The sequence below is a fragment of the Physeter macrocephalus genome, chromosome 20 (assembly GCF_002837175.3).
Source record: "Physeter macrocephalus isolate SW-GA chromosome 20, ASM283717v5, whole genome shotgun sequence".
Taxonomy (NCBI): domain Eukaryota; kingdom Metazoa; phylum Chordata; class Mammalia; order Artiodactyla; family Physeteridae; genus Physeter; species Physeter macrocephalus.
The window spans coordinates 55,255,188-55,269,328 of record NC_041233.1 but is presented as its reverse complement, the minus strand read 5'-3'; the positions used below and the strand labels follow the sequence as shown (position 1 = coordinate 55,269,328).

The window sequence follows — 14,141 nt, the reverse complement described above, 5'->3', positions numbered from 1 at the left end:
GCGCGTCCGGAGCCTGTGCTCCGCAACGGGAGAGGCCACAACAGTGAGAGGCCCGCGTACCGAAAAAAAAAATAAACCAAAACAAAACAAACAAACAAAAAACTCTCCTCACGGGGTTTCACTGTGAGAGACAGGTTGACAGTCCGCGTACTGCAGGAGGCCTCTGGAATCAGAAGAAGAATGGCCTTTGCTCAGCCTTCACTGAAGGACTCCTCTGCAGGGCCCAGCAAGCAGCCCTCTTGTACTGTTTTCGTGAACATTCTTCCCTTTAGAGAGTGATGTGAAATGAGAAATACCACAGACCTTCATGAAGAGAGCTAGAGAGAGACCTGCCTTTTCATGATCATCAGCCAAATATCCATAGATCTCTGCATCGCTTTGCAAACACAGATTAACGTTGTTGTTTAGATTTGGGTTGTAGTTCAGATGTCCAATGCTTTGTTGACAGATCAAATGACAACCAGCTCATTCTTCCCCTGGTCTTCTCTCTTACCTCTTTATCACCCATTACCTCTCAACCCCACTGGCAGTACCTAGATATATGCCCTTTGAGTCTAGTTCTCCAAGGGGCATAAATTGCTTCCTGGGAAAAAAAAATGTAAAGCCTTCTAGGAAGCTCCAGAAGGCTAGCAAGGAGTTGGAAAGAAGGCATTTTACAGCCCTTTTTCAATATATGGCATAACTATAAGCTTACTAGGGCATATACAAATGCATGCACAAATTAGAATTCTCTGCTGCCAAGTATTCAAGGGTAGTTTTCCCAATCAGGGCTTTGAGATTCTTTGATGCCCTACCCTTGGCATACTGCCATGTCTGCAGCACCTGGTAATGTCTGCCACGTAGTAGATATTCAATAAAGTTTTGTGGATGAAAGATAATGGCTGCAGAAGCATCCTTGGTGAGATATACCAGTTATCTTGCCACTTTTCTCTACTTGGACATAAAAGGGAGACCTGGAACATCATTTATTTCCCCCACTCAGGAGATTTATTATTACAGGAGGAAGATGAAGACAACTCCAGAACTAACCATCTATTCTGAAAAGCCATGGGGAGACAAGGGCTCTGGCCATAGTCATTAATTATCAGTGGTCTTCATGTCAGTAAGGTCACTGGTTTGGAGCTCCATATGGTCTCAGATTTGGGAAATGATAACTGTGCATTATTTGTCCCTAGTATGCTGAATGGTGATTCTCAAAGTCCTAGAATCTAATTTTATCCAGATCAATTTCAACTTAGAGTACTGAGCACCTATAGTGTGCCAGGAACTGTGATGGTTGTTTTGGGTACAAAGCTAAAATGTGTCTATTTTTGATGAGCTCATACCAGCTGGGAGAAGACAGAGAAGTAAGTAATTATCATTCAGTGGGCCAGCAGAGGGTATGAATAAGAGTTCTGGGGAAGTACAGAGGAGAAAGGTACTACTATTGGCTGGGGCAGCAGAGTTTAGAAGGAAATGACACTTGACTTGGAGATTAACAGATGGGAAGAAATTTGCCAGGTGAGGTGGGTTAGTGGAAGAGAGGAAGGAAATTCTAAGGAGAAGTTAAAACATATAAAGGCTCAGGTAAGTAAGTATGTGAGAGAAGCCAAAAGTAGTTTTATGTGGCTTAGAGCCTGGGGAATAAAGTTTAGGGTGAGAGAAGAGGTGATAGGTGAAGCCAGACAATATATTCTTAGGAAAGATTGTGAAATGCTTTATCTTTTACACTGAGAAGACTGAAGCTCTAAGTCACCTTTCTTACACACATATATTATTACAATTGGAAGTTTCCTTGCATTTCAGAATACAAAGAAAGAAAATGAAATCAATTCATGAATGAATGAGTTAAATATGTAAATGATGAAGGCAGAGTTAGCAGTAAGTGTTGGAAAAACCATGAGGGCAGTATTTTTGAAGGATAGCATGCCCTGGAGAGTGGGTATTTGGCATGATGGGGTATGTAATAAGTGTGTGAGCAATGCAGGTCCTCCACTGCAACATGTGTGTGATGGTAGCATACTCCAATCCCTGTATAGTTAGTTATAGTGCCAAGGGAAATTATTACTGCATTGCCTACTGACAGTGATATATGAGGGATGCAAATGACTGGACCATAGGTCACAGGAGTATGTGGGTTAGTGTCACATGTAAAGTACATGTGCAGTGAATAGGTGCAAGCAGGGGAGTTTGAGCGATGGAAAATATAGTGTGTGTGCTTCTGTGATTGTGTGTCTTGTGGTCAAGGGGGATGACTTTAGGCTTACAAGTGGCTAGGGTGTTCATTTTATTTGTTAGTATTATAGGAATAAGAGATAAGTCATTAGCAACAAGCTATTTTATGACCAAGTGCAATTCATTTTACTCCGCTGGACCTCTTTATTTTCTTATAAAATGAAGAGGTTAGATTTGATAATCTCTATAGATCTCTTCCATCTGTGTATTTAATGCTTAGAATAGTTTCCTCTAAAGTACTAGGTAAATTTGATAGGTGTGGGTGGTGGTGTGTATGTGTGTATATGTTGGCCAATTTTAATAGAGCTTGTTATATGCTATTTTTAAAATGTATTGATGTAGCTTTTTTCCCCTGCTTTTCAGATGGTTGAACACTTTAGGAATGCTGGCCAATCAGGGCATTGATGTTGTGATTCGGCATTCATTTTTTGACCATGGATACAATCACCTCGTGGACCAGAATTTTAACCCATTACCAGTAAGTGTACGATAAAGGTTCCCAACTCCTTTTCCATGTCCTTCAGTTCTTTTGATCATGCATTGTTCCACACGGGTAGAATTTTTCTCCTCCTTCTGTTACCAGTTAATTTCATAAATTGAACAGAAGAATTCTTGACCCATTTTACAGACTCTTGGCTTTACCCCCCACACATACCCCAATATATACACACACGTATGTACATATGGGTTTATGCATATACACATATATACATTTATATATATTTATATACTTACCACTATTATTTAACAAACCTTGTGCAGTTGAGATTCCAAATCTACTTGTGGCCTGTTTGAACTCTGCTTGAGAGTGAATTTTTCCAGATTGTTTTCTTTTAATGCTAATAGGAGACATTAGTTAATGTCAGATGCAACATGTTGAAAGCAGATGGGAGAGTGTTGGCCAAGATCAGATACAATAGGAACCCATCCCTTGGAGAGTGGCTGAAGTGCACTTACACTAGATGCTGATCCCTATGTGACAATGAGGGGATTTGCCCAGGGTATCACCTTCTCTAGGAAAGCAAAGGAAAGGGAAGGCTAAAGAAGAATGGCAAAAGCAGAGATCTGGGTTTGTCCAGTGACTTTATTGACCAATCCAAGAAATCCCACTTAGTCCAGAAAAGCTGTGCTTATCAAAAATATTACATAAGTTATCCTTCTCACAGACATCTTAGTCATGATAAAAGGTCAAAGTCCTCTCATTAACCCATAGATGTCAGAGCTGGCATTCCCCTTCGAGATGATCCAGTTCCACCTCATACAACAGAGGGAATGATAGCCTGGGGTGCGGGGGAGGGGCATGCAGAGCCAGCCCTAGAACCTGCTTCTGTGCCCTGGTCCAGTAATCTTCCTACAGAATTACTGCTGCCCTGGGGTCCACAGTAAACAAACCCCACTGGAACCAGTGAGTGTTCCTGCCATTTCCACCCCCTTATTCTTCTCACTACCCAGGCCTCCAAGCCCAGAACAGAGAACATCTTGGCCCCCAACCGCACCATTTCCATGTCTCAAAAGAATCCCTCTAGTTAGAGCACTAAGTAATTATTGTATCACTGATTGTACATGAATCCAATTAACTCACAAATATTAAAGCTGACTGGCACAGTTGCTTTTATTCACAGGGCCAGGATACCTCTCTCTCAGTGTATGTGGGGCTGGGGTATGGAGGGGTGAGAGGAAATTTTCAGTTTGTAACCATAGGGCGTTTCCTTTGTTTGTTGTTTGTTTTGAGCTCATAAACTTGTGGTGATAAAATAAATAATAATTAGAAAAGCATCTATGAAATGTAAGCACTGAACAAATATAATGTCACACAAATGTAAATATTTATTGACCATCAGGCACTGGGGAGGAGACTAGTAGTAGATACCTGAATAAGTAGATAGTGGATTACTATAAGAGGGGGTCAGTGAGGGCTCCTTTAGAGTATATACAAGGAAGGCCTCTCTGAGAAGGTGACATTTAAGCCAAGAGCCCAGTGACAAGAAGGAGCCAGACATGCAGATTTTTGCAGAAGAGCTTTCAGGCCGGGGAAGGGGCTAGCACAAAGACTCCGAGGCAGGAACAGAGTTGGCATGTTTGAGGAAACATAAGAACACCAGCATGCTGGGGGCCTGGCAGGGGAGGGGGAGACTGGAAATGAGGCCAGCCCGGGTCAGATCACGAAGGGCTTTGAAAGCTAAAAGGAGTTTGACTTTTATTGTAAATAGTATGAAAAGCCATTGGAGGGTTTTCTACAGGGCAGTAACATGATCTAACTTACATTTTTAAAAGATGACCCTGGTATAATTAATGCACCAAATATTATTTATATATTTAATAATGTGTATAATACTTAACAATTTACAGACCACTCTCATATACTACACATCAGTAAAACTCCAAACACTCTGTCCTTCCTTTTTCCTGTCTTTCCTTTATTCCTTCCTTCACACATTCAAATCTCTTTCACTCTTCTTGATCATGTACTATATGATGATCACTATTCCTGGCAAACAGCCACTGTGATGAGCCAAAAAGACAAGGTCCTTGAACTCCTGGAGCTTATAGTCTAGTGAAGTGAACTGAGAAATGGGAAGTATATAAACACATAAATAAGATAAAAAAATTTGTCATAATTGCTCTGAAGAGAGCCTGGTGAGATGAGTAAGACTATTTATACTTATTTTGCTGAAGAGAAACTAGGGTTCTTTGAAGTTGTTAAGTGACTTATCCAAGGTCAGACAAGTAGTAAGAGCTGGGACTCAGAGTTTTTCAGTTCTAAGTGCTATTTTCTTTTCACCGTGCCACACTATTTCTTGCAGTACTCTCTCTGGTGTCTGTGCTGTGGTCTGAGGCCACTGTTTGTCTCAGAATTGGGTCTGGAGATGGGAACAGGCATCTTGAGGAACTGGAGAGAAGAAAACCTATGGTCTGTGGGTGACTAGACAGGTTTGATTTCCAGAGCTGGCCAAACCTGGATTGCATATCAACTCTCTATGTACCTTCACATGGCCATGTGTTAGGTTAAAGATGCAAGTTCTCATGGCTTTGTTCTCCCCAGATAAGCGATAATACAGGTGACTTTCTTTAAAAGCTTACCATGAGACACCTTGGTTGATAGGTAGTAGCAGCACAGAGGTTCACTGGAAGCTAAAACAAGTCCTATTGATTTAGTACAAAGGCTCAAATGTTCTGGACAGCTGTATTTCTGGAAATGCCAAGCTCTAGTAAAGAAACTGTATGTAAAAGCACTTTAAAGGGTAGCAGGCTTTCTTTTTCTCTTTCTTTGGGCTAATAAATTCTGTACCTTATAAGCAGAGAACTTTGCAGCTGAGAGAGTGTGTCCTAAGTCTCCCGGAAAGAATTTACTAGGCTAGACCCGGGCACCAATCTGACAGACCTTGCCAGCAGGCCCCTGAGATGTGCAATGGTGACAGACCTAGGATCATACTGTTGCCACTTCAGAGAGTTGTACGGTTGATATTGCCAGCAGGTGCAATGGTGACAGCATGTGCAATGGTGACAGACCTAGGATCATACTGTTGCCACTTCAGAGAGTTGTACGGTTGATATCCAAACACTGCCAATAAAAACTTGTGGGTTGGGCTTCTCTGGTGGCGCAGTGGTTGAGAGTCCGCCTGCCGATGCAGGGGACACAGGTTCGTGCCCCGGTCCGGGAAGATCCCACATGCCGCGGAGCGGCTAGGCACGTGAGCCATGGCCGCTGAGCCTGCGTGTCCGGAGCCTGTGCTCCGCAACGGGAGAGGCCACAACAGCGAGAGGCCCGCGTACAGAAAAAAATAAAAAAAATTAAAAACTTGTGGGTTTTACACTGTGATTAAATCTTCAAGAGTGTTAAGAGTTTAAGGCATTAGTGAGTTATGTTTTAGTTGCCGCCCAGAAAAATCAGTATTTTCTATTACAGTCCCTTCAAATTCAGCTCAGTGCATTTCAGGAAAAGATCCTATTAGCAGATACTGGGTTTTTTTTCTGTTGTTGTCTTTATCGGGTCTTAGCCTAATGGCACCTCAACCCATATCCCATATTACCCCTCCACCTACCCAGTCAGCTTTTGATTTGAGTTTGTAGGATTCCAGTCCAGCTCTGGCAAGGCCATTCCAATCTAAGGTAAGAGAGAATATTGAAGGTAGTCCTTTAAAAAAGAAAAATTTGTCTTGAGAAAAGATCATTTTCAACTACAGCCCATGTTCTTTCTGGCTGTTCCTCTAGAAAAGTGCCAACTCTCCTCCTGTTGTGAGATTTTCCTTCTTCTGGGAAGAGGAGAACATTTAGTCCAACAGTGCTTCATCACTCGACTCCCACCCCTTTCCCCTGACCCGCTCGCCATTGGGAAAGAGGGAACATGTGAGTCTCCACAGCCTGTCGGCTAGTCATGGGCTCTCTTGGGAGTAAGGGATGTTTGTGCAGAAGAGATCTGCACATTCAGTGGACATAGTCCAGACCCCACCAGCCGTGGGCATTTCTCCTAAGAGAGGGTTTTGGAATTTAGCTTGCTGCTTTTTTTAAGAGCTTGATTTACAGAGCTTTCAAGGGAAGGAATAGTGAATTACTAGTCAACATCTTCTTAACTCCCACACCGGCCTAGCAAATATAATTCAATTCAAAAAACATTGACAATTCAAATGTGTCTGGCTCTAGGCTAGGTATTTTGGGGACATGAAGATAAATAAGATTTGGTTCCCTCATCTGTAGAGCTAACAATCTGGTATGTGTTTGAGGGATTACAATTTAGTCCTTTGCTTAGAATAAAATAGAAAGCTAGTTCACATTGGATAGCATTTTCTATACGGGGCGTAGTGGTAGGGATATTTATATTTGCTGGCAACATTATTTTTTGCTGACTGCCCCTTATGAATAACTATAAACATTCAATTCAGCCCAGTGCACACTTATTGAACACTTGCTGTGTAAGTTGTTCTGGAATACAGTCAGTGGTCATAGAATACTCACTAGTCTATGCTGGGATTGAACCTATAGCTGTGGTTTCCGTAGCAACATGCTCTGAGCCAAGCCATCACTGTTCAGATGTCATTTGGCTATTGGAAAGAAACTCTGCATCTTAATGATATCTGCGTAGCTCCACTTCTTAACCTATCACAGGGATGAGATCCTAGGTGCTCCATCCTTGTTTCCCTTTGAAACATTCGACTCTTTATGCACTACACAACCATGATGTGGAAACAGGATCAGCTTAAATCTGTCACTTTCCTGAGGAAGAACATCCAGTTGCAAACCCACGTCCCACTGCTGCTGAATGTTGCACACTCTCTTCTTGCAAGAAGAGCACCACCTAATGAGGAGGCCTCGGGGAGCAGCAGGAGCCTGGTACTGTGACGAGGTTCACAGGTTCTAGCCCTATAGCTCTGCCGTCCATTAGAGGTGTATCTTGGGGTTCCAGTTTCCTCATCACTCAAATTCTGATAAAAATGTCTCCTCTATCTGCCTCCAAAAGATACTGGTATAATCCTTGAGAAAACTAGATATGACTGTAGGATTCTGATTTCCTGTGTACACGTACACATAGAAAATTACTGGAAGGGACTACATCTAAATGTTAAAAGTGGTTTTCTTTGGGTGGTGGGATTACAGATAGTTTTAATTTTCTTCTTTGTGGATTTTGTATGAAAAATTGCTGCAATCAGCATGATCGCTTTCATAATCTGAAAAAAAAAGTCTATTTCTAAAAGAAAAACTAGAGTGTTTAGAAAGAATTAAGTGCTTTATTACACTTGTGCTTTGTGCTCGATACTGTGCTGGACCCTGGAGACAGTGTCCCTGCCCTCAAGGAGCTTACAGTGTGGATAGGAGATGGATCAGTCAGCAGGGACTGTGGCAGAAGTGCTTTCGCAGGACAGAAGAGGAACAGATGCCAGCCTGTAGAGGTAGAGGGCAGGCATGGGGCATCAAGGAAAGCTTTCTGGAGGAGACAGTGCCTGAGCTGGATCTTGAAGGAGAAGGGCAAGTTAGCCACGGGAAGAAGAGTTTGAGGTCTGGGGAGAATCTTCCAAATGGAGGCAATAGCATGTACAAAGGGTCAGAGGCTTTAATTTTCCAGAGAGTCATGGTGGATGGATTATGAAAAATTACTTAGGAAAGCTTTTCCCATCTCTCTCTGTTCGCCACACGGGCTGTGTAAAAACTAAGGAATCTCAAAGTTACAAACCTGGAGGTGGTGGGGCAGGGGTGGTACAGAACCTTGCCAAATTAGCCTGTGACCTGTTTCTTGGCGTAGCTTCCTTTCTCTTTCTTTTCTTTCCCGTGGGAGCCATCAGGAAGATGAAAGAAGCAGAGAGTACCTGTTTAGGGGTAGCTGTGATGTGAAACCCAATCCTCTCATTAGAATCCCTGACAAAGACTTCTCCATGTGCAACCTTCCTTTGTGGGAACCTGCGGCTGCTGAGAGAAGGACATCCTCAGCTGCAGGATCAATCACTGGGACTCAGGCCGGCTCCATGTCAGTGGCTGAAGCGCCTGGGCTACATGCCCAGTGGGCATGACTTGCTTCTTTCCTCGGCTGTGCCTCTGAACCCTGGCCTCTCAGATCAGAGCCTGCACCTGCACCATGTGACCAGGCACGCAGCTCTTTTGCTCCTGATGCTTTAAAGAGAAGCCCCTCTGATTTTTAACTACCAGTCTTCATCTGTTGCTTATTTATCAACCTGAGTGGTGCGCATGGGATGTCGGTGACACATGTCAGCAGTTGAACAGCTCACCCTGGTGGAAGCTGTGTCGGGAAGTAGAAAGAGCGCTGCACCTGGAATCAGAAGATACAGGCTCCAGGGCAGCACCACAGTGTTCCAGTTGCTTGAGTTTGCATTTCCTGCTTTGTAAAATGGGGCTAACTGTGCTGGGGTCAGGGAGTGGGGGAGTATCTGAATGTAGTGCTTAAAAGTATTGGCACTGGAATCAGACTGAACTGAGTTTCAGACCCAGCTCTGTCATTTACTACTGTGTCCCTGGGCGGATTAGTAAACCTCAACAATCATCCATTTCCCTTCATAAAATGGAGACAATAATAGTGTCTATCTCAGAGCATTGTTGGAAAGGATTGAATGAACCAATGCATATGTATCTTTTACCACATAGTAAGCACTCAACAAATGTCAGCAGCTATTATTATTTTATAAAGTCACTTTGTAAAATTCTGTAAGTCAGTAATATCAGTAATTATCATTAATAACTATGGCAAGATAATATACATTTGAATATTCATACAGATACCTGGAAATCAACCAAGTAATGATAACTAAAGTATGAGAAGTAAATTTTTTGGGCTTCCCTGGTGGCGCAGTGGTTGCGCGTCCGCCTGCCGATTCAGGGGAGCCGGGTTCGCGCCCCGGTCCGGGAGGATCCCACATGCCGCGGAGCGGCTGGGCCCGTGGGCCACGGCCGCTGGGCCTGCGCGTCCGGAGCCTGTGCTCCGCAACGGGAGAGGCCGCAGCAGAGGGAGGCCCGCGTACCACAAAAAAAAAAAAAAAAAAAGTAAATTTTTTTGCAAAAATGAAGTGACTGGAGAATTAGAAGAACAAATGAGGAAAGCTGTGATTCCTGCACTTGAAAGGAATTGACTGCAAATGGTTAAAGACAAACTAAAAATTACATTTTCTTTTCCTCCAGAGAAGATGCTGCCAACCTTTCCCGCTGAAGGCAATTAAGACAGTAACCACACTGCAACACTAGCTCTAATACCTTAATGTGGTATTTATAAATGGCCCAATAAGCCCTGGAAACCGTGAGATGTCACATAAAAAGTGCTAATGACAGCACATTATATGAATCACTGAGAAGCAACAATTGAAAATCTCACTCTACCGTCAACCATTTATACTGCTCCCACATTGAGATACTGAGGGATTACAGTCACAGTAAATTGTGCAGCAACCTAAATAAATCAGGGAGAGGGAGAAAAAGCAATTGCAGCCTCACTGTGCTTGAGCTTAGGAGCATAGTGTGCCATCCTCGAAGCAACCTTCAGATGATGGAGGAGCGAGGCCAGCCCTGGGAATGAGAAAAGCGGCACCTTACCTAGCTTCGTCGGTTCACCTAAAACACTAGATATTATCTAAAAATAATCTGACCAGAAAGAGAGGAAGGGAGGGAGGGAGGAAGAAAAAGAAAGAAAGGAGAGGAAAAGTGGAATGCCCTTTTGTAGGTTGGAAAGATCTTTTGCGAGTGCCACAATATGACAGACTTGAAGTTATTTCACCTTAAACATATATTTGCAAACATTAAGGGCATAATGATGTCTGGTTATGACATTTAGGAACCAAGAAATAGGCCTCTGGGCTTTCCTGGTGGCGCAGTGGTTGAGAGTCCGCCTGCCAGTGCAGGGGACGCGGGTTTGTGCCCTGGTCCGGGAGGATCCCACATGTCACGGAGCGGCTGGGCCCGTGAGCCATGGCCGCCGAGCCTGCGCGTCCGGAGCCTGTGCTCCGCAACGGGGAGAGGCCACAACAGTCAGAGGCCCGCGTACAGCCGAAAAAAAAAAAAAAAAAAAGAAATAGGCCTCTGATAGAGGTGACCATGAGAGCCAAACATAATACATTGTCTTTTCTAACTCAATTTTGATTTTTTTGTTTGTTTAAATAAAAGCAGAAGTCTTTAAAAATAGAATATTGTTTTTAATTCTTATTTATATGCACTACACTATTTATAAAGTTTTTAAAATCTATCAGTCATTAGGTACTTTACTCACTGACTTTCAACTATTATCAATCTCTGTTTATTTCATCTCTGATTTGATTTTAAGCATTGAAAGGACTGAATAGAACACGTCATTATGACTCACTCTAAACCTGACTTGAGCAGACCTGCCTTCTGCTCCAAATTCACTGCCCTCATCTTAATGTCAAAATCCTTGTAGTGTTTCTTCATTAGAGCAGTGATTCTCAGGTCTGTGCACATTATACTCACCTAGAGGGCTTTAAAAAATTACCTGTGCTTAGGAACCACCCCCCAGGGATCCTGATTCAGTTTGCCTATAGAGGAGGGCAGGTGTTTTTATTTTTTAAAACTCCCGGAGTGATTCTAATGTGCAGCCAGAATTGAGAACCACTTAGTTAGAGGGTGCCATTTACCCTGATTAAATTAGAAATTACCCTTTCGTTTTCCTGTACTCTTTTGTACCCAACTTGTGCTTCAACGATCAAGATATTAACAGAAATTTATAACTGTCTATCATTAATTCATTTACCAAATATTTATTGAGTATCTATTATGTGTCAGACACTTTTCTAGTTTCTGAGGAGATAGACGTAAAGGAGGAAGATAAAATCCCTGCCCTCATTGGGGATTACAGTCTAGCAGGGAGACTAGAAACAAACAAGTAAACTAACACTAACATAATTAATTACAAAATTCAGACTGGTGTGTAGGAAGTTGAAGAATAATGAGGAGAGGATACCTCTTTAGAAAGTGTGGCCGAGGAAGTCTTCACTGAGAAAGCAGCCACTGGAGAAGCTGGTGGAAGAGCAGAGCGTCCTAGCAGAGGGAACAGCATCTGCAAAGGCTGCGGTGGGGACAGGCTCTGTCACACATCAGAGGCTGTACAGTGTCTCTAAGACTACCCTGAAGCATGCACCGGGCACAGAGGCAGCCAGCCAACTGCTGGGTACAATTTATCTCAGGCTCCCACACCTGATTCCCGACCCTACCTGTGTCACCAGCACTTGGCAAACTGCTTTGCTTCCTGTCTCTTCGTGTGAATGATGGTATCCCACCGCCTCCCTCTACGTCTGGGGTCCTTGACCAAGCCTGATGCCTACTGCGTTTCCCTGTCACCGACCTGGCCATTTCCATGTGCACCCTCTGTCACCTCTCAGTAGGCTTTGAAACAAGAAAGGCAGAATAACAATACTTGTGGAAGCTGGTGATGAACATTTTTGAGTTTGTCATACAATTCTGCTTTTGTGTATGTTTAAAAATTTCAGTGATATTTTAAATGTCTTCATGCTAGTGTGTTGTGACATACAATAAAGCAAAGCACTGTTTTGGTTGTTCTGGGACATAAAAGTCAAATTCCTTCTCTCCATGTTCACAATCTTTTTGGGTTGACAGAACATAGAGCCTTTGAGAGAGAGCTAATAGATGATGCCCTAAGATCTGTCTTGTTCACTCAGTATCTCCAAAGCCAGACCTCCGAGTAGGAGATACTACTGTTGGCTGGAAAGAAAGCGCTAGAGGGGAGAGTCAGGGAAGGCTTGTACAAGATGTCATTAGTGGACACGTGTAAGATTAGTTACCCAAAGAATACATGTTCCTGAGAAAGCTCCTTGCCCCAGGGCACCCTCTGCTGAGACAGTGGGAAGGAAGGAGTGCCTTAGGATGGAAGGAAGACCAGGAGTTCTGTATCTGATCCCAGTTTTTGCCACCAGCTTACTCATCCCGGGGCACTGGGTACTCTGGGTTCACCTCAGATGTGGGTGTTGAACTCGACCATTTGAGGTCCCCTTCAGCTCTGATGTTTTCTTATTCATTGTCAAGATTTCTATACCAGTATCTTCAGACATACCTCCCAGCTGAACTGACACTAATAAAACTTAAAAATAAAACTAAACCACACTGTTTTACTTTTAAATCACACAGGGAGTAATTCCTCTTTTCTCAAGACTCTTGTAACCCTGTTATAGCAGTTATCACTTTCGTTATTAGAGTTGTTTGGGTACATCTAATTTCCTCTCTCTGATGGTAAGCTCCTTGAAAACACAAGCCGTCTCTCATGTCTTTATATCTCTCACAATGCCCTGATCATAGTCAGTCCTTACTGAATTCTAAAGATGCTCAGTGACTGGGAATCTGGGGGCTGCAGTGCACTACTTAGTAATGGAAATATGGAAGGCAGGTGTTTATGGTCAGGTGTTGCATGCACACTGTGTAAAAGAAGATAGTTAGCTTGGTCCTTAAGAGGCTGGGCTCTGGAGTCTGATCTAGATGTGAATTCATCTCCACTGTCTATTTGCTGTGTCACATTTGGCAGATTTTCTCATCTTCCATCATCTGTATAATGAGGATGCCTATAGTTTGTACATCACAGGGTCCTTGTGAACGCTTAAGGAAGTGCCTACAGTAAGTATATAATAATGTGACCGTTATTCTAAATATATGAAAATTATTCCTTGGACATAAATTGTAGTAATATTTTCTTAGGTCAGTCTCCCAAGGCAAAAGAAATAAAGGCAAAAATAAATAAATGGGACCCAATAAAACTTATAAGCTTTTGCAAAGGAAACCATAACAAAACAAAAAGACAACCTATGGACTGGGAGAAAATATTTGCAAATGATGCTACTGACAAGGGCTTAATTTCCAAAATATACAGATACCTCATACAACTCAGTATCAAAAAAAAAAGCGAACAACCCAATCAGAAAATGGGCAGAAGGCCTAAATGGACATTCCTCCAAAGAAGACATACAGATGGCCAGTAGGCACATGAAAAGATGCTCCCCATCTCTAATTATTAGAGAAATGCAAATCAAAACTACAATGAGGTGGAACTTCCCTGCTGGTCCAGTGGGTAAGACTCCATGCTCCCAGTGCAGGGGGCCTCGGTTCAATCCCTGGTCAGGGAACTAGATCCCACATGCATGCTGCAACTAAGAAGCCCACATGCTGCAACTAAGAGTCTGCATGCCGCAACTAAAGACTCCACATGCCACAGTGAAGATCCCATCTGTCGCAACTAAGACCCAGTGCAGCCAAAATAAATATTTAAATATTTTTTTTTAAACTACAATGAGATATCATCTCACACTGGTCAGAATGGCCATCATCAAAAAGTCTACAAATAGGGCTTCCCTGGTGGCGCAGTGGTTGAGAATCCGCCTGCTGATGCAGGGGACACGGGTTCGTGCCCCGGTCCGGGAAGATCCCACATGCCGCGGAGCGGCTGGGCCCGTGAGCCATGGCCGCTGAGCCTGCGCGTC

The 14,141-nt window shown here is 43.1% G+C and overlaps 1 protein-coding gene across 3 annotated transcripts in view; it reads left to right on the top strand.

Moving 5' to 3' along the window:
- HPSE2 (heparanase 2 (inactive)) overlaps positions 1-14,141 on the top strand; it is a 595,067-nt gene that overhangs the window by 449,686 nt on the left and 131,240 nt on the right. For all 3 annotated transcript variants that reach the window (XM_024121610.1, XM_024121612.2, XM_024121611.2), the window contains one exon: positions 2,578-2,692. In XM_024121610.1, the coding sequence (XP_023977378.1) occupies positions 2,578-2,692 (115 nt within the window). The remainder of the gene's footprint in view (positions 1-2,577; positions 2,693-14,141) is intronic.